This window comes from Syzygium oleosum, unplaced genomic scaffold (genome assembly GCF_021117445.2).
Source record: "Syzygium oleosum isolate NSW1041296 unplaced genomic scaffold, Sole_v2.1 Sole_v2.45, whole genome shotgun sequence".
Taxonomy (NCBI): Eukaryota; Viridiplantae; Streptophyta; class Magnoliopsida; order Myrtales; family Myrtaceae; genus Syzygium; species Syzygium oleosum.
Window position 1 is genome coordinate 1,574,120 of NW_026607529.1, and position 26,396 is coordinate 1,600,515.

Below are 26,396 nucleotides of genomic sequence, written 5' to 3' on the forward strand. Positions count from 1 at the left end.
TTTTTTAGGTGCCAAAAAAATAAAAATAAAAAAAAAAATTAAATTTCACTCAAAGTGGGTGGCCACAGGTATTCTAAAGCCATTCTGTGAAGTTTTGAAATTTTTTATTTTTTGATTTTTTTTGGGCACTTCAAAAAATTTAAATTTCACTCAAAGTGGGTGGCCACAGGTATTCTAAGCCATTCTGTGAAGTTTTGAAATTTTTGATTTTTTTTGGAAAAAATGAACAAATTTCCTATTTTCCCGAAATCTGACTTTTTTTTATTTTCTGGAAAATTTTATGGATTTTCTGAATTTTTTTAGATTTTTAGGAATTTTCCAGATTTTCTAATTTTTTTATTCTATTTCTAAAAGAAATGAAGCGATTGTCCGCCGCCCGCCGTCCACTCGCCGGCCACATGAGAAGGAGAAATTTTGTGCCGTTATCAAACAAATTTCTGTTTCTGAAATAGAAATTTTGTGTCGTTATCAAACATGTTTTTTAGCTTAGAAACTCCTCCAGAAACAGAAATAGAAAAATCAATTTTCTGGCCAGAAATTGATTTCTGAAACAGAATGGTTATCATTCGCAGCCTTAATGGCTAATTGTGGGCTGATCTAGGGCTAATTAGTGTATGGCTGATTAGTGGTTAATCATGTGGTTTGGATTGGTTGATCATGTGATCATAGTTAATCGTGTGGCTTAGAATGGTTGATCATGTCCTAATTGTTTGATCATGTGGTTAATTAGTTTAATCATGGATGATTAAGTGATTAATGTTTGATCGCGTGGTTGTGATTGATGATCATGTGGTTAATTAGTTTAATCATGGCTAATTAACCACGGCTGATTAAGTGATTAATGTTTGATCATGTGGTTAATTAGTTTAATCATAGCTGATTAAGTGATAAATGTTTGATCATGTGGTTGTGATTAATGATCATGTGGTTAATTAGTTTAATCATGGCTGATTAAGTGATCAATATTTGATCGTGTGGTTGTGATGATAATCATGTGGCCGAAATAGATTATTAATGGTGAATCTTATGCTTTGACATTAATCTTGTGGCTTGATAATGGATCATGTGGTTAATCATGGCTAATATTGGTGTAGCATGGCAATTTGTGACAAGATAATGATATTTGATATGATTATGAGTGCGATTCATGACATGTTCGTTCGTAGGAAAATGCACGTCATAAACACTCTGCATTGGCTAATTAAGAAAGATGAAAATTGGCAATGAGTGATTATTTGTGTACATGGCCATGACAAGTTCCGTCTAGGCAGGAGTTCTAGACGATGCCCGGCGGGAGTTCGGATGCCGTCTAGGCGGGGGTTCTAGACGTTGTCGATCGCGGTGGAGGCCGGATCGATGCTCCTTATTGGAATGCCGTTGGGTACCCAGCTTACCGGGGGGGTTCGATCCCCAACGTTGCCGCACCTGAAGTAGCGGGGCGATGCCCAGCTAGACTGGAAGATGGGCAGGGGTTCGGTGTGGCCCGAGGTGATGTGGACATCGTGCCATATCGAGGAGGAGGTGCTAGGGACCCATTGTCCTATCCTCTTGGTCCGATTACTCAAGCAAGGGCGAAGCAATTCAAGCAAGTTGTTGGCATCATGGTTCGAGATCTTTGGAGTGGAATCGATCTTGGATCGGAACTTGAAGAGTCTTGGACCTCTTGGCGCAACACGATCAAATTTGGTTAGTTGCAAGGAAACGGGCCGCTGATTAATACTCACCGCTAATGCCGTGATCGATGTCGTTTTTTTCGCGCTTCGGAGTAGTTTAAGTTTTTTTTTTCTTTATTTAAGCGCTTTTATTAATTCTAGTGGCGTTTTCGTAATTTGCATTTAGGGTTAACACCATATAAAAAGGGTGTTTAGGGTTTCTTTGGAGACAGATGATTCACTTTAAAACAACGAGAGGTTCTTCTCTTCTTTGAGTTCTCTGTGGACTTGACCTTATCAAGGCCTTCCTTGTGGCGGTCGATTCGACTAATCGAGCAGGATAGCGAATTCTCTTGTTCGTGGCGTCTATAACGTCGATTGGTTGACACAAGTTTGTCAACAGGTCACGTTTATACCGAGGTTACCAATCACAGGTTCGATTGGGGGTCAAGGTTTTGCGATTCGCACTTTCCAGATCTTCGTAGAACGATCAACTTCCGCTCAAATTCACTTCATCTGGTATCAAAGCCTAGGTTCTACAAGGTCTAGTTATCCTAATTTTGTTACTTTCATTCGGCAAATTGAGAATTATTGAACTAGGATCTCAGATTTTAATCGAATTAGGGATCCAAATCGTTCTTGCTGCATTTTTTTTTTCTTTTTGGTCCTAATGTGTCTTGATTGTATTTGAGTTCGTAAAAAGAAAAATTCAGCAAAAAAAAATTTCGGCCAAAAAAAAAAAGAGCAAGCCGAACAAAAAAAAATATCAGCCGAAAATAATCGAGAAGACGACTCGTTTGTTAGTTGGACCGAGTTGAATTAAAAAAAGTATCAAAAATTAAGTTTGAATTTGACAATTAGTGAGAGGTTGACGAATTATTTTGATCCTGCTTGGTGGTTTGGTCGATTGTTGTGAGGCGGGTGAGAAAACGGTTTTTAGTCCGATAAAGAGCTTGTGAGAAGGGAATACAAGAGGTAAAAGGCAAGAGTATGTGAGCTTAATTGAAAAAAAAAACCGACATTGAGTTTGAGTTAAACACGAGGGGGAGCGACAAATACCTTGAGCAAAACACGTGAGGGAGTGTTTGGTGAGATTTCTTTTATTTCTAACATTTTCTTGCAGGTAAATCATGTCACACGACCAAGAAAGCGTAAATCAAAAGGAGGAAGCTTCCAAATAAAGGGATGATGTAATTTTGGAATGCATTCAACAGTTGAGATTGCAACTTGAAGTACTTAGTACCCGAGTTATGGGATGTGAGACGAGGCTTGACGGAGATCGAGAGCCACCACAGGGGAGGCCGCGAAATCAGCGAGATGAATCTAGAACACGACCTAGATGGCAGCGGCAATTTGATGATGAGTTTGAGGCCGACATGGAGGAAGACCGAGATGGCCGGTTTGGAAGGTGGAACGGAGGACGAGGCCAAGAGGTTAGACATCGAGAAGATGATGAGCTTGGCAACATCAAGATGAAGATTCCATCTTTTCAAGGAAAGAATGATCATGATGCATATCTAGAGTGCGAAAAAAGAATAGAATTGGTATTTGACTGCCAACGATATTCCAAGCTTAAGAAGGTAAAAATCGTAGCTGTTGAATTCACTGATTATGCTATAATTTGGTGGGATCAGCTTGTGACTAGCAGGAGGCACAATGGTGAGAAGCCAATAGACACGCGGGATGAGATGAAAACAGTTATGAGGAGGCGTTTTGTACCGAGCCATTACCACCGAGACTTGTTCCATAAGCTACAAAATCTCACACAAGGCAATAGGAGCGTAGAAGAGTACCATAAGGAGATGGAGATTACCTTGATCCGTGCTAATGTGGTAGAAGACCATGAAGCCACGATGTCACGATTTTTGAGTGGTTTAAGCCGAGATATAGCGAGGGTGGTAGAGCTGCAACATTATGTTGAGTTGGAGAAATTGGTGGAAAAGGCCATCAAAGTTGAGAGGCAATTGAAGTTGGACCGAAATCACAAGAGTAGTAGAGGTTCAAGCTCGAATTGGAAGTCCCATTGGAAGAGAGATGAGAAGTCGAATTGGAAGGGAAACAACCCCAAGGCCGAAACTTTGAAGGAGAAAGAGAAGGATGGCAAAGTTGGTTTGAATTCGACTTCAAGTAAAATTGAAAACCCTAACACTAAGACTCGTGATATTAAATGTTTCAAGTGTTTGGGCAGGGGTCATATGGCAAATCAGTGCCCTAATAGGAGGGTGATGATCATGACTGGGCATAATGATGTTGAATCAGAAAGTGAGAGAGAGGAAGAGGATGATGACATGCCACCATTAGAGGATTATAGTGATGTTGAGATGCCAGTAAAGGGTGAATTGATGGTGGTTAGGCGTTATCTTAGTGTTCAAGCCAAGGAGGAGGATCAACACCAGCAACGTGACAATTTGTTCCATACACGATGCGTGGTGAATGGCAAGATTTGTAGTTTAATTATTGATGGGGGCAGTTGTGCGAATGTGGCAAGTTGTACCATGGTGGAGAAATTGGGGTTAAAAACTGCAAAACACCCTAGACCATATAGACTTCAATGGTTGAATGATAGTGGTGAGGTGAAGGTGTCGAAGTAAGTCCGAGTTCCATTTGAGATAGAAAGATATAAGGACGAGGTGATGTGTGATGTTGTACCTATGCAAGCGGGCCATGTTTTACTTGGTAGGCCATGGCAATATGATCGGAAGGTACATCATGATGGGTACACTAACCGATATTCATTGATAATGAATCAGAAGACCTATACCTTGGTGCCAATGACACCTAGTGAGGTGTATGAGGATCAATTGAAACTAAAACGTGAGGCTAAGAGGGAGAGAAAAGGTGAGAGAACCGAGGGTTTACGAGGAGAGACTGAGACGCAAGGAAAAGGAGAGATCGAGGAAAGAAGAGTGGTAAAAGCCAAGGGAAAAGGAGAGAGAAAAGAAGAGAGGCAAAAGAATTTCTATGCAAAAACCAGCGAAGTGAGGAGAGCTTTAATTCTGGATCGACCGATGCTTGTACTTTTGTATAAGGAGGCACTATTTACTACTAACGATCTTAACCCGAGTTTGCCTAGCTTTGTTGTGTCTTTATTGCAAGAATTTGAAGATGTCTTTCCCGATGAGCTTCTTGGAGTGTTACCCCCAATTCGAGGCATAGAACATCAAATCGATTTGATACCTGGTGCGCCACTACCTAACCGACCCGCATATCGAAGCAATCCCGATGAGACAAAGGAACTTCAACGGCAAGTTAGTGAACTATTGGAACGCGGGTATGTGCGAGAGAGACTTAGCTCGTGCGCCGTCCCTGTTTTGTTGGTGCCAAAGAAGGATGGGTCATGGCAAATGTGTGTTGATTGCCGAGCAATCAACAACATTACGGTAAAATATCGACACCCTATTCCTAGGTTAGATGACATGTTGGATGAATTGCATGGTGCTAGCATATTTACTAAGATCGATTTGAGAAGTGGTTATCATCAAATTAGGATGAAAGAAGGGGATGAATGGAAAACTGCATTTAAAACCAAGTATGGATTGTATGAGTGGTTAGTCATGCCATTTGGACTAACTAATGCACCTAGCACGTTTATGCGACTTATGAATCATATATTGCGTGCTTTTATTGGTCAATTTGTAGTTGTCTATTTTGATGATATCTTAATATATAGCCGAAGCCTTGATGACCATATTGAACATGTCCGAGCTGCTTTGCAGATTTTAAGGACCGAGCAATTATATGCTAACCTAAAGAAATGCTCTTTTGTGACTAACAAATTAGTATTTCTAGGGTTTGTTGTTAGTGCTGATGGTATACAGGTTGATGAGAAAAAGGTGAAAGCAATCCGTGAGTGGCCGACACCTAAGACTGTGGGTGAGGTGCGCAGCTTTCATGGCTTAGCAAGTTTTTATCGACGATTCGTGAAATACTTCAGCACCATTGCTGCACCTTTGACCGAAGTTATCAAGAAGCACGTGGATTTCACATGGGGAGAAGAGCAAGAGAGAGCATTCAATCTGTTAAAAGATAAGTTGACTAACACTCCTTTGTTATCTTTGCCGAATTTCGGTGCTGCTTTTGAGATAGAGTGTGACGCTTCTGGTACAGGAATTGGAGCCGTGTTAATGCAAGGAGGACGTCCCATAGCTTATTTCAGCGAGAAATTAAGTGGAGCAACATTGAATTATCCTACTTACGATAAGGAGATGTATGCTTTGGTGCGAGCCTTGGAGACTTGGCAATATTACCTATGGCCAAAGGAGTTTGTGATCCACACTGACCACGAGACCTTAAAATACTTGAAGGGACAGTAAAAATTGAATAAAAGACATGCCAAATGGATGGAGTTCATCGAGACTTTTCCATATGCGATCAAGTACAAGAAAGGTAAGGAAAATGTAGTAGCTGATGCACTTTCTCGAAGGTACGCAATTCTAACTACTCTAGGAGCAAAATGTCTAGGTTTTGAGCATATCAAGGACTTCTATACTGATGATGAAGACTTTGGAAGAGTGTTTGAAGCTTGTGAACATGCTGCATTTGAAAAATTCTATAGGCATGACGGCTATCTCTTTCGTGAGAACAAGTTATGTTTGCCTAAATGTTCTATGCGTGAGTTGTTAGTGCGAGAGGTGCATGGTGGTGGCTTAATGGGACATTTTGGCATTAATAAAACTTATGAAGTGCTGTATGAACATTTTTATTGGCCACACATGAAGAGAGATGTCACACGTGTATGTGAGAGATGTATTGCATGTAAGCAAGCTAAGTCTACAACTAAACCACATGGCTTGTATACGCCTTTACCTATTCCGAAGCATCCTTGGGTTGATATTTCAATGGATTTTGTGTTAGGATTGCCTAGGTCTAAGCATGTTCGGGATTCTATTTATGTGGTTGTTGATTGGTTTTCAAAGATGGCTCATTTTATACCCTGTCATAAAACCGATGACGCATCGCATGTTGCTGATTTGTTCTTTCGTGAGATTGTGCGTTTGCATGGCATGCCTAGGTCCATTGTTTATGATCGAGACACTAAATTTCTTAGCTACTTTTGGAAAACATTGTGGAAGAAGTTAGGCACACAGCTTTTATTTTCTACTACTTGTCATCTACAAACTGCTGATCAAACTGAGGTAGTTAATAGAACTTTAGGGGTATTGTTGCGTGCTATAATTAAAAAGAACATAAAGTCTTGGGAAGATTGTTTGCCACATGTTGAGTTTGCATATAACAGGAGCATGTATTCTGCTACTAAATTTACACCGTTTGAGATTGTTCATGGCTTTAATCCTTTAACTCCATTGGATTTAACCCCTTTGCCTGTTGATGAGCGTATGGACTTAGATGGTTCTAGGAAGGTCGAATTTTTCAAGGCATTGCATGAGAAGACGCAGTTGAATATTGAGCACAAGACTAAGCAATATGCAAAGCAAGCCAACAAAGGGCGCAAGAAAATAGTGTTTGAGCCCAGCGATTGGGTTTGGGTTCATATGGGCAAGGAGTGTTTTCCCGAACGGCGACTTTCTAAGTTACAACCGCGAGGGGATGGACCGTTTATGGTATTGGAGAGGGTTAACGATAATGCCTACAAGCTTGACCTTCCAGGTGAGTATGGTATTAGTGCTACTTTCAATGTTTCTGACTTAACTTTTTTCGATGCAGGAGATGATTTGAGGGCAAATCCTTTGCACGGGGGAGGGAATGATGTGGACATCGTGCCATATCGAGGAGGAGGTGCTAGGGACCCATTGTCCTATCCTCTTGGTCTGATTACTCAAGCAAAGGTGAAGTAATTCAAGCAAGCTATTGGCATCATGGTTCGAGATCTTTGGAGTGGAAGCGATCTTGGATCGGAACTTGAAGAATCTTGGACCTCTTGGCGCAACACGATCAAATTTGGTCAGTTGCAAGGAAACGGGCCGCTGATTAATACTCACCGCTAATGCCGTAACCGATGTCGTTTTTTTCCCGTTTCGGAGTAGTTTAAGTTTTTTTTTTCTTTATTTAAGCGCTTTTATTAATTCTAGTGGCGTTTTCGTAATTTGCATTTAGGGTTAACACCATATAAAAAGGGTGTTTAGGGTTTCTTTTGAGACAGATGATTCACTTTAAAACAATGAGAGGTTCTTCTCTTCTTTGAGTTCTCTGTGGACTTGACCTTATCAAGGCCTTTCTTATGGCGGTCGATTCGACTAATCGAGTAGGATAGCGAATTCTCTTGTTCGTGACGTCTATAACGTCGATTGATTGACACAAGTTCGTCAATAGGTCACGTTTATACCGAGGTTACTAATCACAGGTTCGATTGGGGGTCGAGGTTTTGCGATTCGCACTTTCCAGATCCTCGTAGAACGATCAACTTCCGCTCAGATTCACTTCACGAGGGGTCGTTAATAATCTGGACAACTACGAGTGTTAATTGCATTGGGGAATGCTTTGTGTTCAAGAGTGATATTTGAGCATGTCTGGATTATTAACTATCGATATGTATGTTTATGCAATGCCATGACTTGTTTGTGTTTGGTGACAATGTGTGGTATGGTGAGACCATTGAGTGTTTGTTAGAACATATATATATTTTGCAAGTTGGTTGTTCTAAGGAAAGGTTTTACTATTGAGTTACCCTGATAGATAGGATTGCATGATTAGGGTGATCCGGAGGTACGTGCTACCCTAAACGAGGCTTAGGGAGTTTACTTATTGAGATTTATTCTCATTATTGCAATTCAAACCTTTCATACCCTCGACCATGAACATGAATGGCCCTCCGCAACGTTTTGGGGTCCCAATGGATATGGAGCATATGTTGGCGAAGTTTTCGGTAGGTAAAGATAGGGATCCTTTCTTTTGGATGCCGTCTTTTGATAGAGAAGTTAGGTAGATCGACCACCCAATCCTTTTTGAGTATGTGTGTGGTTTGTAGTGGAGGCCTCTAGTAAGGCTTGTTTGGTATGCCGTTGTAAGTAACGTTATGTTTATAAAGTGGTTTGTTATTCTGTTTCATTTATCTCTTTACTATCCTGTTTAATTGAATGTTGAATGGAGTGTTCGAGTTGCTTCCGCATATATTACTCTTAGTTCGTTTGTATCGGGTCGGCAACTAGTCCTGGGTAGTCGTATTCTTAACGACCAAGCGGGGTGTTGCGAGCTCGTAGGGTGCGGGGCGTGACATCCCTGTTTAATTGGTATCAGAGCAAGGTTAGCTCGATCCAAGTTCAGTCGAGACCTGGAGTGATAAGGAGCGATGGCTTTTGGGATAGTTAGTTAGGGAGACTTGCCTTGATCACAAGTTTAGAATGTTTAATGCATGTCCTGAGAGCATGTGCTTGTGATTGCTGGGTGTTTTTGTGTTATTATTCTGGATTACTAACGTGCAGGCGCAAAAAGTTAAGAGCTAGAACCTTGCTAATTGTGTACTTGTGATACTTGTTTTGGTGATTACTTGCTTGTGATTACTTATTGAGGTTTGCTGCTTAGAGTTGTTTAAGCTCAAGTAGTTGGTTTAGGTCTCTAATTCCTCGGTGGAATTATAGTAGGCTGTGTGAGATTGGAATAGGATGAACAACCGGGGTAAAGGGACTAGAGGTCAGTCAAGTTCTCAAGCAAGACCAATGGAGGATCCCAGAGTGAATGGAGTCTTGAGAGCCCTTGAGGCGATTGGACAGTTAATGGGACAACAGGCTCAAGAACGAGTTGCTGCTGCGATTGTTGCTGCCGAGGCTGCTGCCGTTGCCGCTCAAGATAATCCGGGGAATGGGAATGGAAATTGTCAGATGCATCAAGTGGTAGAACAGTTTCTGAAACTTAAGCCACCCAAGTTCAATGGAAAGGGTGATCCCGAGCCTGCCACCCTTTGGGTTGAGGAGTTGGAAAAGGCTTTTGAACTTCTAGGGTGCACGGAGGAGGAAAAGGTGGCAGTGTATCAACTCCAAGGTAATGCAAGTGACTGGTGGAAGGCCACCAGAGGTAGAATCTTTCCGGAAGGCATGGTTCAGAACTGGGATGCCTTTGTCGAGGCCTTTAACGTGAAGTACTTCTCTAAGAATGCACAAGAAAAGAAAATGGCAGAATTTATACGGCTTCGTAAGAATCAGATGACCGTGGATCAGTATGAGGCAGAGTTTGCAAGGCTGTCTAAGTTCGCACCAAGAATGGTCGAGAACCATGTAGACAAGGCAAGGAGATTCCGGGATGGTCTGAAACCGAAGCTCCGTAGTCAGTTGATACTCCTAAACCTAAGGGATTACAATGAACTTTATGAGAGGGCTCAAATTGTTGAGAGGGATATGACTGAAAGGGCTGCCGCATCTGGATCGCGGTACGCACAGACTAGAGACAATCGTAATTTTGGAAAGAAGCCTATGGTTGGCAATAGACGATTTGTCCCTCCTATTAGAAAGAATATTGGGAAGTCGACATTCTACTCTAGTGCCCCGTGTCGATCTTGCGAGAGGAGGCATGAGAATGGCCCTTGCCTTGGCAGGAATGGAGCGTGTTATGGATGTGGCCAACATGGTCACCAAGTGAAGGGTTGCTCGAATTGACAAGTTAGACCACAAATGCAATCGCAACAACCCAGAGTGGGACCAACTGGGAATTCTCCGCAAAATAATCAGAATAGACCGCAGGCGCAAGGAAGAGTATATGTGATGGCAAAGGAAGGAGGCGGAGGATGCGTCTAGCGTGATCACAGATACGATCTCTTTGTGTGATCATGCTGTCTATGCTTTATTTGATCCAGGAGCATCGCATTCATTTGTGTCAAAACAGTTTGTTAGATTGACTGGAATTGAACCGAAATCGTTAGGAGTACTTCTGCATGTTACCACCCCTCTAAAGGATGAAGTGCTAATTTCAGTAGGATGTTCCGAATTGTAAGATAGTTATTGGTGGTAGGGAGGAAAGGATAGATTTGGCAGTTTTGACTATGTTTGATTTTGATGTTATTATTGGGATGGATTGGCTTGTTAAGCAGAAAGCTGTGATGGACTGTAGTAGCAGGGTGATCCAATTTAATCCGATTGGTCATCCTAGATATGAGTTTGTGGGAAATCGAGGAGGAACCTCGATTCCTTGGATTTCATCGCTTGAGGTGACTAAACTGCTGGATGAAAGATGCCAAGGTTACTTAGCGACTATAGTTGACTCGTTGGCTGAGGAGCCAAGGCTAAAGGACATAGCCGAGGTGTGTAACTTTCCCTTTGTATATCCTTAGGAATTGCCGGGATTACCACCTAAAAGGGAAGTGGAATTTGTAATTGAGTTGGCCTCAGGGACGGAGCCAATCTCTAGAGCGCCCTACAGAATGGCATTGTCAGAATTAAAGGAATTGAAGGTTCAGATGAGCTGCTTGATAAGGGATTCATTCGTCCGAGTGCATCACCATGGAGAGCACCAGTGTTGTTCGTAAGAAAGAAAGATGGGTCATTGCGTTTATGCATTGACTATCGGCAGTTGAACCAGGTAACCATCAAGAACAAATATCCATTACCAAGAATAGATGACTTGTTCGATCAACTGCAAGGGGCATCGGTATTTTCCAAGATAGACTTAAAAATGGGCTACCATCAACTAAGGATCAAGAAGAAAGATATACCGAAGACGGCATTTCATACAAAATATGGACATTACGAGTTTACCGTTATGCCGTTTGGATTGACTAACGCCCCAGCTGCTTTTATGGATTTGATGAATTGGGTATTCAAGGAGTTCTTAGATCAGTTTGCCATCGTGTTCATCGACGACATTTTGGTATACTTGAAGAGCTTTGAAGAGCATGAACAACATTTGAGAATGGTTCTACGGATCTTGAGAGAACACCCACTCTACGCCAAGTTTAGTAAGTGCGGGTTCTGGCTCAATCGGGTAGCATTTCTTAGACATATGATCTCCGGGGATGGAATCTCGGTGGATCCAACTAAGATTGAAGCAGTTACGAATTGGCTAAGACCTACGACAGTGACGGAAGTTCAGAGTTTCCTAGGACTTGCAGGCTATTATAGACGATTCGTGGAAAGGTTCTCTACGATAGCCACTCCTTTGACTCGTTTACTAAATAAGGAAACAAGGTTTGAGTAGACGGATAAGTGTAAGAGGAGTTTCCAAGAGCTTAAGCATAAGTTGACGACCGCCCCTGTATTGACAATACCATCAAGTCCTGGAGGATACTAGATTTATAGCGATGCATCGCTAAAGGGATTAGGAAGTGTTTTAATGCAGCATGGAAGAGTTGTTGCATACGCATCGTGACAGTTGAGACCTCACGAGCTAAACTACCCGACTCGAGATTTGGAACTAGCGGCTATCATCTTTGCTCTGAAAATTTGGAGGCACTGCTTATGCGGAAAAAAGGTTTCAAATCTACACAGACCATCAGAGTTTGAAATATTTGTTTTCCCAAAAGGAGTTGAACATGAGACAGCGCCGGTGGATGGAACTTCTGAAGGGTTAGGACTGCGACATTTTGTATCACCCTGGGAAGGCTAACAAAGTAGCAGATGCACTTAGTCGGAAATCGAGCATCGCATAGATGATGGTTAAGGAATGGATTCTACTGAAAGGAGTACGTGATTCAGAGTTTAAATTTAAGGTAGGTCACCTCTCGAGCTTGTTAGCCACCTTAAGGATCGAAGCGGAGATTCAAGCTAAGATTAAGGCATTACAATCTACGGACCCTGAAATTCAAAAGATTATGAGTATGGATACAAGTAAGAGAAAATCCGACTTTCAAGTATCCGAGGATGGAATTTTGAAGTTTCGTGGACGATTATGCGTTCCCAATGACGTTGAGCTTAAGGACGAAATCTTGGTTGAAGCTCATCATAGTAACTACAGTATTCATCCGGGCAATACCAAGATGTATCAGAACTTACGCGAGCACTATTGGTGGAACGGAATGAAAGTGGATATAGCCAAGAACGTAGTTAAGTGCCTAACGTGCCAACAAGTGAAGGCGCAACATTGTAAGCCTGGTGGACTGTTGTGACCATTGGAAATCCCAGAATGGAAATGGGAATATATCACTATGGACTTTGTTATGGGTTTGCCAAGGAGCCAGAGAGGCCATGATTCTATTTGGGTTATAGTCGACAGGTTGACTAAGTCAGCACATCTTCTGGCAGTGTGAAAGGATTTCGCAATGGATAGGTATGCCGAGCTGTATATGCGACAAATAGTTCGTCTTCATGGAGTACCAGTTACGATCACGTCAGACAAAGACCCCAAGTTTACCGCAACCTTTTGGAGAAGTCTTCAAACGGCTATGGGGGCGAAGCTGCAATATAGCACAGCCTATCATCCGCAGACAGATGGCCAATCTAAAAGAACAATTCAGACGCTCGAGGACATGTTACGAGCTTGTGTGATAGACTTTAAAGGAAGTTGGGAAGAATAGTTACACTTGGTAGAATTTGCATACAACAACAGTTATCAATAGAGTATCAGAATGGCACCATTTGAAGTATTGTATGGCAGAACTTGCAGAACTCCAGTGTGCTGGGATGAAGTTGGGGAACGGAGTATAACGGGTCCGGAATTGGTACAACAGCCAGTCGAGGCAGTTAAGATCATTTGAGAAAGGCTTAAGACCGCTCAGAGTCGTCAAAAAAGTTATGCAGATAAGCGACGTAAGCCTTTGGAATTTCAAGTGGGAGATCATGTCTTCCTCAAGGTGTCACCAATGCAAGGAACCTCTCGATTTGGTAAGAAAGGAAAGTTAAGTCCAAGGTACGTAGGTCCATTTGAGATCTTAGAACGAATTGGAATTCTAGCCTATCGACTCGCTTTACCGCCGAATTTGTCTCAAGTTCACAACGTCTTCCACGTATCCAAGCTAAAGAAGTATGAGCCGGATCCAACCCACGTGCTGAACTATGAAGAATTAGACATGGACAACAGGGTGTCATATGTGGAGAGACCTATTCGGATAAAGGACAGAAAAGATTAGGTTTTATGAAACAAGACGATTCCGTTAGTTAAGGTAATCTGGCAGCATCACGGAACAGAAGGAGCCACGTGGGAAAGCGAAGAAATCATGAGGCGTCAGCACCCCCATTTATTTGAATGGTTTGAGTTGGTTGTAAATTTCGAGGACGAAATTTTTGTAAGGGGGAAAGAGTTGTGACATTCTGAATTTCGACCCATTTTCGGGATTTATGAAATGATTATCTCATCGATGCACTTTCAGTTAAATCTCACTCTGAATTGATCACTCATGAGATGACTAACCGTTAGGGAATGGCTAGTTAGGAATTTAGTACACACGACCTAAGGACTCAACCCTGGATTGACACTTCGACCATAAGGATTGACGAGGGGATATTTTGGGCCATTATAAACCGATCCAAGGATGGTTATGGAATGCTTTGCAACGTTATACAATGGGGTCGCGGGTGATTCCGTTTGGCCATTGTATGAATTACGAACATTCCTAAATCAATTTATAACGATCGTGTCCTTCAAAGCTAACGATTGATCCTCGCAATTACATGACAATCGAGGTCACCATGGTTTGAGTAAACTTAAACGTGGCTTGATATTGAATCAACCACGGGTTGAATACGCGTAACACCTAAAAGCCGCCCGTTAGTTTGAGATACACTAAAGTTGCAATTGATCGATTTTGGCCATGAATTGGAATCCGAACTTGGGTATCGAACTTTCGAGGATATCAAAATTATTATATTGGACATTACCTCTTTAAGCTCGCATAGTTATCGGTTTGCTCGGAAATTCTTGAAAAAGTGAATTTTGGCTCAGGAATTGGAAAATACCCTTTCACCCCTTAGTGTTCTAGAACTTCTTGGTTGAGTGGGAGGGCATGTTGGTCTTTGTACCCCCTAGTGATTCCAAATTTCACGGACAGATTTGCCCTTCTTGCTTTGGTTATTTTCCTAATTGCCCCTTCTAGAAACCTTTCCAAGAATCAACCCTAGCCTTTGGATCTTGACTTGGGGAGCAAGAAGTGATTTCAACCCTTCATTTGGATGATATTATTTAGCCATTCTCTCTCTCCCCATCATTTTTTCAGATCAGCCATTTCTTCACTCACTTTCACTCTCACTCTCACTCTCACTCACACTCCACCACACCGACCAGCCACCACCGTCCACCACCAGCACCATCACGCCACCACCCCTAGCCGCCGTTCAAGCCGTGACCAGCCGCCGTTCGTGGTTTCGCCGTTTCGCCGCCCGCCGTTCGCCGGAGTAGCTGCTGTATGCCGGGGGCTGTTACAGCTGGTTTAGTGACACTTTGGGCTTAGGATTAGTGGTAAGTAACTTCCTAAACCTTGATTAGGTTGATGGGTGACTAATGGACTAGTTTAGGGGCTGATTTGTGGTTAATTGTGGGCTAATTAGTGGCTAATTATGGGCTGATCTAGGGTTGATTAGTGTATGGCTGATTAGTGGTTAATCATGTGGTTTGGATTGGTTGATCATGTGATCATAGTTAATCGTGTGGCTTAGAATGGTTGATCATGTCCTAATTGTTTGATCATGTGGTTAATTAGTTTAATCATGGCTGATTAAGTGATTAATGTTTGATCGTGTGGTTGTGATTGATGATCATGTGGTTAATTAGTTTAATCATGGCTGATTAAGTGATTAATGTTTGATCGTGTGGTTGTGATTGATGATCATGTGGTTAATTAGTTTAATCATGGTTGATTAAGTGATAAATGTTTGATCGTGTGGTTGTGATTGATGATTATGTGGTTAATTAGTTTAATCATGGCTGATTAAGTTATCAATGTTTGATCGTGTGGTTGTGATTGATGATTATGTGGTTAATTAGTTTAATCATGGCTGATTAAGTGATCAATGTTTGATCGTGTGGTTGTAATGACAATCATGTGGCCGAAATAGATTATCAATGGTGAATCTTATGCTTTGACATTAATCTTGTGGCTTAATAATGGATCGTGTGGTTAATCATGGCTAATCTTTGTGTATCACGGCAATTTGTGACAAGATAATGATGTTTGATATGGTTAAGAGTGCGATTCATGACATGTTCGTTCGTAGGAGAATGCATGTCATAAACACTCTGCATTGGCTAATTAAGAAAGATGAAAATTGGCAATGAGTGATTGTTTACGTGCATGGCCATGACAAGTTCCGTCTAGGCGGGAGTTCTAGACGATGCCCGGCGGGAGTTCGGATGCCGTCTAAGCGGGGGTTCTAGACGTTGCCGATCGCGGTGGAGGCCGGATCGATGCTTCTTATTGGAATGTCGTTGGGTACCTGGCTTGTCGGGGGGGCGGGGGTTTGATCCCCAATGTTGTCGCGCCCGAAGTAGCGGGGCGATGCCCGGCTAGACCGGAAAACCGGCGGGAGTTCGGTGTGGCCCGAGGGGTCGTTAATAATCTGGACAACTACGAGTGTTAATTGCATTGGGGAATGCTTTGTGTTCAAGAGTGATATTTGAGCATGTCTGAATTATTAACTATTGATATGCATGTTTATGCAATGCCATGACTTGTTTATGTTTGGTGACAACGTGTGGTATGGTGATACCGTTGAGTGTTTGTTAGAACATATATATATTTTGCAAGTTGGTTGTTCTAAGGAAAGGTTTTGCTATTGAGTTACCCTGATAGATAGGATTGCATGATTAGGGTGATCCGGAGGTACGTGCTACCCTAAGCGAGGCTTAGGGAGTTTACTTATTGAGATTTATTCTCATTGTTGCAATTCAAACCTTTCAGACCCTCGACCATGAACATGAATGGCCCTCCGCAACGTTTTGGGGTCCCAATGGATATGGAGCATATGTTAGCGGAGTTTCCGGTAGTTGAAGATAGGGATCCTTTCTTTTGGATGCCGTCTTTTGATAGAGAAGTTAGGTAGATCGACCACCCAATCCTTTTTGAGTATGTGTGTGGTTTGTAGTGGAGGCCTCTAGTAAGGCTTGTTTGGTATGCCGTTATAAGTAACGTTATGTTTATAAAGTGGTTTGTTATTATGTTTCATTTATTTCTTTACTATCCTATTTAATTGAATGTTGAATGGAGTGTTCGAGTTGCTTCCGCATGTGTTACTCTTAGTTCGTTTGTATCAAGTCGGCGACTAATCCTGGGAAGTCGCATTCTTAATGACCAAGCGGGGTGTTGTGAGCTCGTAGGGTGCGGGGCGTGACATACAGTGTGCCCATTGACTTCGAGGGCAAGCTTTTCCAGTTCACTGATCCAGCATTTCCCTCTGTAGTGTTTGTGCATTATACTGCGATGCTGTGGGTTGATGTAGGTGCCTCGGGAGGCCATATACCCTACCGCTTTGTATCGATCTTCGTTCTTGTAGATGGACGATTGATGGGACAAATCCCTTATCCTGCATGTGGCAGCAGTAATGATGTTGGTGCCGGCAAGTAGTGGTCATTAGGGGACAATGTAGGATGTATTGGGGATCTATTTCGGATTACCACGGTTGTTACTTTTTGGCTTAAACTGTGAAGACAGGTGTTGTGTAGTGCCACTTAGTGGCGGTCAGGGAGAAATATATCTTTTTGATTCTCCCAGAAATAGTAACTTTCTTATTTGATATCACTCGTGTATATAAATAAGACAAGATGAAATGGAAATAAGATGTCCCCCTTTTAGCTAGAATGGATGTGTTTGTTTATGAATAATTCATGTTATAAATGTTTAAGTTAAATATTATCTTCCGTTTGCGTGATAACATAAAAGAGAATAAAGAACCGCGCTAGTAAGTGGCATACTAGGACGCTACAGAGAAAGGTGGGTGATATGTCTCTGGTGAGGCGTGGTTTGATGATGAGCGTTGGACTTTTGTCTTTGCTGGTAAATTAAATGGGCTGAAAGTGGGTTTCTTTCTGACTCATTAAAATCAGCAAAAGAATACTACAAGTGCCATAACTTGTGTACGGCGCTCACTTTGGTGCCATAAGTTTTTTTTGGATCACTTTAGTGCTAAAATTTTTGAAAAACGATCATTTAAGTGCTAAAATTTTTGAAAAACGATCACTTAAGTGTCAACTCCGGTGCCGTACACAATTTTTCGCCGGAAATCCGACGTGGCATTTTTTTTATTAATTTCTGAAGCTGACGTGGCTCGCCGGAGATTGGCACTTAAGCGATCGTTTTTCAAAAATTTTAGAACTTAAATGATCGGTTTTAAAAAATTTTAGCACTTAAATGATCGTTTTTCAAAAATTTTAGCACTGAAGTGATCCAAAAAAAACTTATAACACTTAAGTGATCATTTTTCCTCCGACTTGGCACCAAAGTAATCCGAAAAAAAGTTATGGCACCAAAGTGATCTCCGTACACAAGTTATGGCACTTATAGTGTCCTTTTGCCCATTAAAATCCATTATTAGTTCGAATTTGCTCCTTTGGACTCATTTAAATCCATATATTGAATTTTAACCAATTCATATATGACTCATTTTGTTAAATGTGAGTTAAAATATGGGTGCAAAACTCATTTTGACAGCTCTACCTACAACTCTGATTGGAAGGATGAGAAAAGTCCCTTCAACAATCTCTTTGATTGGTGGATTACAAGCATGCATTTCGTCGACAATTAGAGGTATGATTGGCAGGTGTTTCCTCTAGCCAGGGTATGAAAAATGAAGTATGATTGGCAGTATTTTTCTCTAACGGGGGTTTTAAAAATGCGAATTTCTGCACAAAGATGGCGTATGACTTAGCTACTGGCAAAGATCCCAACAGAGAAATACCAAATGATTGGTCTTGGATTTGGCGAACAAGAGATTTATCTAAAACCCAGAACTTCATTTGACTCCGTTGTCATAACATTATTGCTTGTAAGAGTAACCTTGCACACAGAGGTATTCCATTCTAATGATTCTTCCAGGCTGTGTTGCAGCGAAATCTCTCTGGGAGATGTTCTGATTTTTCTTGGGGAATCATATTCTCGCAAAACTATTTGGGCTTTGTGGGTACAAAGAGATGACAGAACAGTTAGAGAAAACTCTTCTGACAAAGATTTAGCTCTTCCTTGAATCAACAGAGCTTCTCTTTATGGACCAAACTTAAAGTGACTGAGGTGCCTCCCTTCTAGTCAAAGAAACGACCACCAAAATGTTCTTGGCCCTATTCTTGGACAGGTGATCGTCCACCATCTCTGCATATCTCCTGAAGAGCTCGTCCATCACCACCAAAATGCCTCCACCGAAGTGAGACTCCAGCATCGACTCCACCACCGCCCGCACCATCTTCGCCACTCTCTCCCCGCTAAACGGCACATACTCCTCTCCGCAACCGAAATAGTCCCAACTGGCTTCAAATGTCTCGAGGTAATCTATGGTAAACGACCCTTCTCGTGTTATCTCGCTTTTCAATTCTTCGGTGGATGGAGCGTAGTATGGCGCATTGAAGGAATCCACTTTCGTTTCTTCGACCAGTCCCTACATCAAGGCGGCCATCCGTCAGTTATTATTGCCCGAACTCATTCGAATGGACTCAACTTCGTCAATATTGGCATTAGCCCAGAAGCATTTTAATGACATTACCATAATCATGTCATTTGTCTTGATTTATGTGTTTCTGTAGGCAGGAAATGATCTATTGAATGTAAATGGTTACTTAGGGCCCGTTTGGTAACGTGCCAAATAGTGAAAATTTCTGTTCTTTTGTTCCCAGAAATAGTTTGGGAACAGAAATGCGTTTGGTAAATTTTTTGTTCCTGGGCACATTTTTGCAGAAATTTGTGCCGAGAAACAGTTTTGGAAGAGAAACAAGAAGTAAAAAAAAGTTGCTTCTTGTTTCTCGGCACAATTTTGAGAATCAGTTTTTTTTCTTCTTTTTCTTTTTTTTCTTTTCTTATTTTTGTGTTGTTCTTCCCTGGGCTGGGCCGGCCGCCGACGACCGGCCACAGCCCAGGGCCGGCGAGGGCGTCACGCCCTCGCCGGCCGTCGCGCGGAGCGAGGGTCGCCCTCGCCGGCGAGGGCGAGGCCTGGACCCCGTCGCCGGGCGAGGCGGCCTTGCCCGAGATCGAGCGAGGCCGAGCCTCGCCGTCGGTCGAGACGGCGAGGTCGACCTCGCCCGCAGACTGGCGAGGCTCGGCCTCGCCAGATCTGGGCGAGGCCGAGCCTCGCAGTCTCTGGGCGAGGCCGCCTCGCCCAGGTGGCGAGGGCCGTGACGCCCTCGCCGGCCCTGGGCTGTGGCCGGTCGCCGGCGACCGGCCATGGCCAAAGAAGAAAATGGGTAGAAAGAAAAAAAAATTAAACAATTCAAAATATTATTAAAATATTATTTGGGAACATAAATTTTGTGTAGTTACCAAACGCATTTCTGTTTTTTTCTACTCTAGGAATAGAAATTTTGGACAGTTTATCAAACGCCTTCAAATACTCAGAAATTGTTTCCGGGCACAGAATCAGAAATAGCTCCCGGGCACAGAATGGTATTCATGCGCACCCTTAGAGTGATCCACCCGTTGAGTGTATAACGTGTTTCGTCAAATAACATTTTTTAGTTTACTCTCACAAGGGGTGAGTGGTTTCAGGTTTCATTCAAGTTCCATCGGAAATCTAGAATCTACCTGTTAGAACAGGTTCCTCATTTTTTGGAACTTGTAACCTACCCTGCATATCCTAGAACTTGGAATCTACCATTAGGGTTGGTTATAAGGTCTACCCAAGTTCCACATATATTATTAATTGAACGATTGTAGTAAATTATCACCTTTAATGACCACCATTTGCTGCTACAATTCATTGACCACGACTTATATTTAGATACCTAAAGAATATGAAACATTAACAAAGTAAAAGTCTCGGTCATAAAATGAAAACTCAGACTAGTGATTCCAAATTATACATTCATCATCGGATGCCATGGAATACCACAAGATCACAGGAAAACATAGACAAAAAAAAATACAAAAACTTGTTTCAGGTTCCACCTACCTAGAACCTGGAACCTACTCGTCAAAACAGATTCCCAATTTTTAGAATTTGAAACCTACCCTGATACCCTGGAATAGAACATATTCCCAAAGGTCCGGTTCTCTGACCTTGGAACCATACTCGCCCCAAACCCTCACAAGAAAAATGTTCTATATCCAGAAGGTGGGGCCTTAGGGTTGGGCTTAGGCTGAGGGCACAATGTTGTCCGTCCCCTTAATTAATATTGTGGATACAAAATGAGGGATGGACCATTTATTTCAAAGGTCGCCATCTTGCTGGACCATGCGGCTCGGTCCCCTCAATTTCTGTGAGAGAGAGAGAGAGAGAGAGAGAGAGAGAGAGAGGTGAATACCTTGGATGCCATGGCCATGAGGACAAGGGAAAGGAGCTCCCACAAGAAGGCACTCTCAGCGCTGGGGTCATTGGAGATCCTGCCCATTAAGGACAGGACCATGCGCCCACCGGTTACCATTTCCGCGGACCTCGACTCCAGATACAGCACAAAGTCGCGCTTGAATTGATCCGCGTAGGCTCGAGCCACGCACTCGGGGCTGGTCTTGGATATGTATAACTTCCCCTTGTTCAATGTGGGTCCCGCCTTGCCGTCCAAACCTGATGGAACCTATACATGCATATCAAATTGGGACCATATTTGTCATCCCATCAAAGACCGAGTAGGAGCATTCGTAGTGATTGCGATTGGACCACAATGTATGGATCGTTTCAAGCAAATAGTAAGTTTGAAATGGCCTTGTAGACATGGTATCTTCATGGAAGGCATGGCCAGTGCCGCGCCCAATTTATCAAAATCGGTACTTATTTTTCTTTCGGAAAATATAGAAGTTACTAGAAATAATTTTCGCTCAATCGTTTTCAAGAGAACCTTCCAAAAATAAGTGCAAACGTGGGAGATAAATCACTTGTAGTTATTTACCTTCAGGGAATGTTACCGCATATCATTTCCACATTTCATCTTATTGCCGCTAACCTTCCTCTACTTTTAGAAACACCGGTTAACATCTTGAATTTTTGTCATCGGATACCACTTTGCATTTTTCACGTTTTGCCTTACTTACAAAAAACGTCATTTCCTTTAGAAACACCAATTAGCATCTTGAGTTTTGTCATTGGATACCATTTTGCATTTTCATGTTTTGCCTTGCTTACAAAGACGCTATATCCTTTCCGAAAATGACCACCAAAGTTCTAAATTTCCTTCCATACCTAAAACTTAACCACCAAACCTTAAACTCAGCATCACTGGTGTGTTGCCGTAGCCTTCTACCGTGGTGGCGGCAGACGGAGGGGGTAACGGAGACTAGGGTTGTGAGAGACTTAAAAGATTGGAAACTCTAAATAGAAGCAATTGAGCATTTCTAACAATGAAATTTGTTAGACAGAAAATGGTAGATGGCATTTTTTGAAAATAGAGGGAAAGTGGTAATGGAATGAAAAGTGTGGCTAGCATCGCCACATCGTTTCTGTCGACCAGTATCGGTGCAAGATGGACCACACATTTTATTTAGTATAGGATAGGCAACAAGCATTAATTTTAGAATTTCATATTCATGTAGATATTATGTAGTTTTTGGTTTTACAATGGGAGAAACGTAACCTGGTGACACTATTCAACCGGGGAAAAAAACACTTTAGGAAATTTTGTAGTAACTTTTAGGCAGATATTGCAAAAAGAAAGAACAAGGATACAATAAAATTTAACAATTGAGAATTACGAGTAGTAAATCTCCTATACATGAATGATAAACTGTGGGCTTTTAATTTTTTTTGAACTTTTCCTGATCATATACACAACAACTATGATTTCAGTTGTTGTTTATCGATATATCTTTATTTTTGCTTGAATTAAATACGCTTAAACCATTTTTTTGTAATTTGTTGTCGACATGGAGTTCCTTTTATAGTAATTAGATTAATGAAAATATATTACAAGAAAGGTGAGCCAATTATTTAATTAAAGATGCTAATGATGAAGAATTATGACAATAAAGAACAAGGAATCTGTGTTATCTTATATGGGCATAGAGTTTAATTCTTATAAGTTCATACATTTTAATACCTTTAGTAGAAAGCTGAATTTGGCGTTAGAGTTCTAAATTTGTATAAAAGGAAAAATAGTAATGAAAGTATAATTCTTTGGAATGTGATAGGAAGATTCATATCGTAAACAAAACAAAACAAAACAAATTCAAATTAAGATGTAAATATGAATTAGATAAAAAAAAATGTCATTTCATACTCGTCACTATCTAATCATTAATCATTTTAGGTGGGATTTGTAGTGGGATTCTTGATTTCCCAAGGAAACAATTACCTTAAGAAGTATATATATAGAAAAGTAGTAAACTAAGAAGTGTTCAATAAAGAATTTATATATATATATATATATATATGATGGAAACTGCACCGTTCCTCTTTCAAAAGTAACGATGTGGTCAATTTCTCATTTTCCTTCTTTTAATAATTAGTAAATTTATAAGTGGCTATTGCTCGTGTGTGGTTGCGCCTCGTGGCTCAAGCACGTGCGAGCATTATGTATAAAGTATTATGTTTTCTCTTTGTTAAATTGGTGATGACATTTGGACCCAATTTCGGTTATCTTATAAAATGAAACTCCGGGAAAAAAAAAACTTTAAGGTTGCTATTTAAAGATATTACGAATGATATGAGGCAAGCATGTTTCTTCCCTGTGCAAGTAGTTTTAGATGTTTAACTTAGCCGTCAACACTGTTGTAGAATCTACGTGATCTGTCAATTCTGCGAAGGTTAGTACAGCAATATATCGAGGAAAAGTCTCATATAGGTTCAATAGGTTGTCGGCGCGACGAGGAAAGTCAAACATTAGTTTAAAGAAATGATTAATACTTCGAAAAACTCCAAACTGATACATATATGACAGATTTATTTCAAATTAATTTTTTTACCACAAAAAACCTCAAACTGGTACACTTGTGATAAATTTATCCTCCGTAAAATTGGATTAATATCACAAAACATCACAAATTGATAAACTTGTGACAAACGGAGGGGTAAAACTCCAAACTGGTACATCCATTAACTGTTACGTGTCATCCAACTCAGCAAATCAACGGTACAATTTAATGGAAACTAACGAAGGGTAAATTTGTCACAGGTTTATCAGTTTAGGGTTTTTCGTGATATTAACCCTTAAAGAAATTGCATAAGTTTCCCATTCACTTTCGAATTTCTTATGAGTTATAATTGCATGACTTGACTATGAATGTAAAATATAAGGACAAACCTAGTTTTAAATAAAAGCTAAATCCAGCTTTTAAATCTCTAGTCGAATTATAAACCTCCATCAAAATTCCATTACTCAATCATAGGAGCTTAAGATCATGGATAGTTGCTCTTCAGTATTTATTTATATTTGAAGCTCCAGGGTTTTTAGTAACCAAATTATACTTATTCAAATTTATGGATTTTTCAATTTTGTTGAAAATAAACACTAGAAATCTCACTATTCCAATGAATCTCAATTCCAATCGATAGTTAAAATTTATGGATTTTATGAATGATTAGCTTTTGATAAACTTTTCATGGCTCAAATGGAGATTCAAGATTTGGTTCTGATTTCTTTTTTTTGGAAATAGGATTTTCACTTGATTCTGCATAGATTTTGAATTTCAATTCCAATTGATAGTTAAAATCAATTTATACTCCAAGACTGACAAAGCCCGCACATTTTGTTATTGGACTATGATTGAAATGATACTTGATCTCGTCAGAAATCCAATGATCCAAAGTTCTAGTGACTGGATGCCATGGCCGGCGAAGTTAGGACTCTGATTTCCCGAACTTCAAAACGCTTAGAATGTAATTATACTTTGCAAACATGTAGAAATTGACTATGCTTTGTACAAAATGTCTAGAGCTTTTGCTGTCAGTATATCATTTATATTACTATTTTATTCAAACTAATAAAAATATAGTTTGTCGGGTTAGATCATGATAGCTTGGACCCTCCATTGAAAGCCCAACTCGGGTTTGTGATAGGTTCGGGGCATAGCTACCAACATCTTCAGCTCTACAACTATGAGTGTGATGTGTCAGTTATGAAGATCCGACCAATCACTCTATCAAGAAAGCGTGAGTACTTAGCAATAAAACTAGTGGGGAGGCGTCTTTAATTGATGAGTAAAAGGCCATGCGGTTCAAACCTGAGAGAGCCAGTGCAGACTAGACGAAGAGTGCACAAAATGCAAGCTTTTTCTTGGAAATAGCCGGCCATAGAACGAGCCGGGCATGCCTGAGACGAAGCAGGGCCCAAACCCGGCGCCCTTATCAACCTTCAACTTCTTGTGGAATTCGGGTAGCGACATGAAAATGTTGTTGAAGTCGTTGCCGGGGAGATCGTTCAAGTAAACTCTAATCTCGGGGGACAAACGTCTCATATTCACGCACTTGGCATGGACGATGTCGATCACCTCGGATATTACTGACAGAGTATTGGGTCCCGATGAGCACCCTAAATCTGCGATTCCTAGACTTTCGGGAATGTTGGAGCACAAGACCTCCAGGATGGCTTCTTCCACGAATGGTTTGGCAACTGATATGATCTTGCTCTACAAAAAAAGAAGAAGAAGGAAATTGGTACGCAAAGTACTTTTGTGATGGACTACTAAATGAATGTGTGACTCTATGATCTACGCTTATGTCTTAGCATTCCATGCATGAGCATAATTATTATAAGATGAATGAGAGAAGTACCTGAAGTGTGGAGTTCTTTGCATAACTAGTCTCACCAGTACCTTTGTTCATGTGAAGTACTGTCATGACTTCCATCTCTCTCTCTCTCTCTCTCTCTCTCTCTCTCTCTCTCTCTCTCTCTCTCTCTCTCTCTCTCTCTCTCAACTATATGCTTAGAAAGACAGTATTGGGCATGGAAGGTTGGAGAGAGCTGAAGTTCTATATATAGAAGGAAGAGGGATCTGCGAACCTTATTCAATATGTTAGGGAAGCTAGAAAGAGACTTTTGTATCTTTTTGTGCGGGGCTACCATCATGAGAATCGCAAGAGAATGAAAGCTGTTTGCTCGAGAGCAAAATATGGTCCTCAATCCCCTTAGTAGGATTTAGACAAGCTAAACTTCTTTTTCTTTTTCTCTTGTTTTTGGATTTTTATTCTTGTCCACATAAAATGTCAAGCTCTTACTATACATGCAGTTGAAATTTACTCTTGGAATATTTCACACTTCCATTGTAAGATTTTAATATTGCATGTAAAATTTCGTTGTGGATCAAATTATTGTAGTGGTATGCAAAACGGACTGCCCAAACTGGGAACTGCTTGGACTGGATCGAACCGGCCAATTAGGTCCAGTTCCCGAGAGTCTCAGTCCGGTTTCTAGTTCCTAAAATTGTAATCGGTGTCCGGACAGTCCAGTTCTTGTTTTCAATAGGGAACCGGACTGAACCGGATCAATCATACCGGACTGATTATATATACTTTTTTTTTATTTCTTCAAAAAAATTAGTAAAATATAAACTAAACCTTAAGTGAACTTCATTGACATAAATTCATTGACAAAAATTAGTAAAATGTGGACTAAACCCTAAGTGAACTTTATTGACATAAATTCACTGACAAAAATTAGTAAAATGTGAACTGAACGCTAAGTGACCGGTTCCATTGGACCCGAACGATGGACCGGTCTGGTTCCTTGTCCTAGGACCAACCTGTCTGGTCCTCACACTACAAAAAAACATCTAATTTGCGACAGAAATTTTTCGTCGCAAATTTTGCGACGGAAATAAACCGTCACTAATTTGCGACGGAATTTGCGACCGATGAAAAATCCGTCGGAAAT

General features: G+C 41.1%; 2 protein-coding genes and 1 pseudogene across 2 annotated transcripts; 2 read left to right on the forward strand and 1 right to left on the reverse strand.

Annotated features, from left to right (window-relative positions):
• Window positions 1-2,902: 2,902 nt before the first annotated feature.
• On the forward strand, window positions 2,903-7,597 carry LOC130136286 (uncharacterized; annotated as a pseudogene).
• Window positions 7,598-9,211: 1,614 nt separating this feature from the next.
• On the forward strand, window positions 9,212-10,198 carry LOC115679593 (uncharacterized). Its single transcript, XM_030603206.1, has one exon. The coding sequence runs from the start codon at window positions 9,212-9,214 to the stop codon at window positions 10,196-10,198; it is 987 nt and encodes a 328-aa protein (XP_030459066.1).
• An 8,300-nt stretch (window positions 10,199-18,498) lies between these two features.
• LOC115679684 (probable jasmonic acid carboxyl methyltransferase 2) lies at window positions 18,499-25,544 on the reverse strand. The gene is made up of 4 exons (XM_030603343.2): window positions 25,298-25,544; window positions 24,748-25,152; window positions 20,901-21,170; window positions 18,499-19,045 (listed from the first exon to the last, which is right to left on the reverse strand). Exons 1-4 carry the CDS (start codon window positions 25,370-25,372, stop codon window positions 18,671-18,673), a joined length of 1,125 nt encoding a protein of 374 aa, XP_030459203.1. The 5' UTR covers window positions 25,373-25,544; the 3' UTR covers window positions 18,499-18,670.
• Between the last annotated feature and the right edge of the window lie 852 nt (window positions 25,545-26,396).

Excerpts from the sequence above, each read along its gene's own strand:
- LOC115679593 (XM_030603206.1), top strand. The coding sequence starts at position 9,212 with ATGAACAACCGGGGTAAAGGGACTAGAGGTCAGTCAAGTTCTCAAGCA.
- LOC115679684 (XM_030603343.2), bottom strand. The coding sequence starts at position 25,372 with ATGGAAGTCATGACAGTACTTCACATGAACAAAGGTACTGGTGAGACT. Across the intron at positions 25,153-25,297 it reads CAAAGAACTCCACACTTCAG|AGCAAGATCATATCAGTTGC; the intron begins GTACTTCTCTCA and ends CTTTTTTTGTAG. Across the intron at positions 19,046-20,900 it reads TCATGGCCATGGCATCCAAG|GGACTGGTCGAAGAAACGAA; the intron begins GTATTCACCTCT and ends GCCTTGATGTAG.